Raw genomic sequence first — 3,235 nt, forward strand, 5'->3', positions numbered from 1 at the left:
TGTCTTGTTTTAATTCTACTTCTACAAGGTTACTTTGCATGCCAAGATAAATCGGGAGAGGACCTCTCATAGAGTGTCTTCACAGGCCAGCCAGGCGTCCAAAAAGTATGGGGCTTGGCGTCTTGGTCGGTACAGCTGGATAGCCCAGGGACTGCTCTAACAGTGGGTGGGTGGATCAGGCCTTGGGGTCAAAACTAGTGGGGTAGGGAGAGGGCTGTTTTGACACAACCCCTTCAGTAATCAGCAGTGTTCAGTGGAGGCTTTGACTGGAGAGTACCTTGGTCTTAATTTGCCCTAGCCAGCTGAATCAGGCCTCTGCTGAGAATGATTATCATGATAATTACAAAGCTCAGTGGGAGGTGCAGACAGTCACCCATTATCCTTGGTGAGGAGGGTCAAAGTCTTGGTACCAAGGACACACTTAGCATAGGACCTGTAGACACTCAGTGAAGCCATGTTTTCATAAATCCAGTCAGATAGATGTTGTGAGATTGGGTCGCAAGAGGGTGATTACTATCATTTTGTTTTTTCTCCTTTTTCGCAGGCGTATTCGCGGACGGTCCTGGGGCCTACCTATTCCATGGTGTAGTGGAACAGCAGTACGTATTTCACGTGATGGATTACGCCTTGTGTCTCAGTGAGAGCAAGCAGAAATCATGTGAAAAGCACGTGAACAGAGGAGGGAAGCCTACGAGCAAAAGTGGAGCGTTGTCTTTGTCTGTCCACTCGCTCTATTCTTTACTCCCGATTGCGATCTCTTATGCTGTTCTTGTAGCGCTTGAGGCATAATTTGACAACATATTGGCATCCTTTTACAGGAAAATGTCGAGGAATCGACAGATCTAAATCATCTTAAAATTCATTTCTTTTTTTTGTTTGTTTCGTTTTTGTGTGCTTTAATTTTGTTACAGGAAGTTAGTGTTCAGTTAGAGCCCAAGTTTTAAAAACCTGGTTTGCAACAAAATAATTAAAATGAATAGCATTTTCAACATGAATTTTCATTTGTTTACTTTCTGTTAACTTACAATTTAGGATTGCTTTTGTCCTTTTTGTTCATTTTGCATGATAAAAATCATCGGACACCAACATACAAATAATTTAATTTATCCTTGTCATAATTTAAGAAATATTCTTACTGTATAATTACCTATAACGCGAGTTCGGGACCGGCCTGCCTCAAATTTGTCGCATGATGCCCTACGGCCCAGCACTCTTTGGTCATTTCAACAGAGTCCACTGTCTCGTCCATCTCACCACCCCTGCCATAGACAGCTGACGTCACATTCCCACAGTTATCGCCATCAGTAAAATACAGTCATATTTCAGTTTGGGTTTAATTTGGCTACCTCACTCAGGGACAATACAGTCGGGGCTGTTTAGATCAAAATGGTGCTCAAATGGCTCCAAAAAATAGAGGCTAAATATGACTTTGGCCTGCGGGACTAAATTGGTACCTTTGGGCTGAAACAGATCTTTTGTAATTTACACTTTATAAAAGCCTTCTACACCTGTATCAATTCATCATTTTTTCAACGTGAGAATTCCTTCTGACGGGAGCATATTGTTCTAAGCAGCCACATGTGCTGCACTCTTGAGTCAAGCCTTTCCCGTTTTGATTAATTCTTGGAACACGTTTCAACGCAAATTGGTTTCTCCTACCGCTGAACACTTTCCGCTTTGTTTTTTTCAAACTTGCGTGCTATCTTTGAGAAGCTCTTCAACTGTGCTGAAATACGGATTCAACTTGAATCTGAAAATTCATTTTCAAGTTCTTAGCTTTAGCCTAAAGAAGTCATTCTCAGTAAGTTGTCGTCGATTAGGTTTTGTAAGGATGACAACAGGCTGTTAGACCTCGGAAAATTTTGATCCGTTCTCGAAAGCTCAAGGGCGTTTGAGATGAGTCTTGAAGACACATCTGTTAAGATCTGTCAAGAAAGAAATCTCTCTAGGTTCTGTATTTCAGTGCTTAAATGCTACAGGGTTTCAAAACAAAAAAACAAACCTACATTCAACACGTTTCTAAAGTCTCAAGGCATCACAACACCAGCAGCAACCGAGCACTCATGGTATTGTGGGATTTCTTATATGAATATTTCCAGTAAATAAGAGCATTACAAAATGTCCGATGTAAAACGAGAATGAAACCTAAATACTGGATAAAGACTACTAGAGACTGGAATCAGCTCCTCCCGATATGCCTCGTATTTCGTCCATTGAAGAATTTCAGAACTACCTTAGTTCAGTTTCTTAATCATTCCTATTTATTGTTGCATATAATTTTTACTTTCATATTTTGTAAGAGGTTGGTGGGTTGCCTAACCGGCTTTTACCATCCTAATCGAGATGATGATGATAATGGTGATGGTGATGATGATGATGATGATGATGATGATGATGATGATGAGTATCAAGTTTAGTTCAGCTTTAAGAAGCTCCACCAGAAACAAAGTTCAGTCATATCTTTGACATCCATAATCATCAATCGTTTAGGAAGTCCAGTCGTTGAGTTGCTCTCGGGCTTGGTCTTAGCATAACTGAACTTGGGGTAACTGTCTGCCGGACTGGAATTGGGCTAGGAATTTGCTGAAGTAGCGCTACAGAAGAAGCAGGATTCCTGAATTTCTGTTCCTCTATGCTTCCTTCTTCCTGGTCTACGCCCTGCCCCTGAAACCCAACTTGAATATCCATGTTAATGTTTGCATCCTCTGAGGGTTTCTAATAGTACTTCTTAAAAAATGACACATTCCATTTTATTTTCACATTATCTTTCTTCCTTAATGTGACTTCTCCCCTATTTCTCTCTATAGGGACCTTAAGGGTTGATTTCCAATGTCGAGTAATTTTACGTGCGTACGTGCGTAAAATTCGACGTTCGCAATAAAATAGATTAAATGCACGAAAGGTCGCTCGTAAGCTTAAAAGTTGAACCTCGTGTTATGTTCTCGGGCAAATAGACAACTGCACGCAAGATGGCGGATGAACTAAAGAACTGTATTAATCAAAGAGCACATGGGTTTTATAGAAACCGCATACATACTGCGGGCTCAGTATGAATTACTGACACTATAACAAATGTAATGATACACTATAACACCTCCCCGCAGAAATGTTGTGCCTGACAAGAAATTAAAGTACAAGACAACTTTTGAAACTCTCTAAATGATCAAAAGTTCAAGAAATGAAACAAAACTATTAGAAGCACTGTTCAGTGTCATTAAGGCGAGACTTAATGGTT

General features: G+C 40.5%; 1 protein-coding gene across 1 annotated transcript in view; it reads left to right on the forward strand.

The window, feature by feature from the left end:
* Positions 1 to 804, forward strand: part of LOC140930839 (alkaline phosphatase-like) — a 12,350-nt gene extending 11,546 nt beyond the window's left edge. The window contains exon 10 of the mRNA XM_073380552.1: positions 545 to 804. Coding sequence (XP_073236653.1) covers positions 545 to 789 — 245 coding nt within the window. The 3' untranslated portion in view covers positions 790 to 804. The remainder of the gene's footprint in view (positions 1 to 544) is intronic.
* The last annotated feature ends 2,431 nt before the right edge of the window (positions 805 to 3,235 follow it).

The sequence above is a fragment of the Porites lutea genome, chromosome 1, assembly GCF_958299795.1.
Source record: "Porites lutea chromosome 1, jaPorLute2.1, whole genome shotgun sequence".
Lineage (NCBI taxonomy): Eukaryota > Metazoa > Cnidaria > Anthozoa > Scleractinia > Poritidae > Porites > Porites lutea.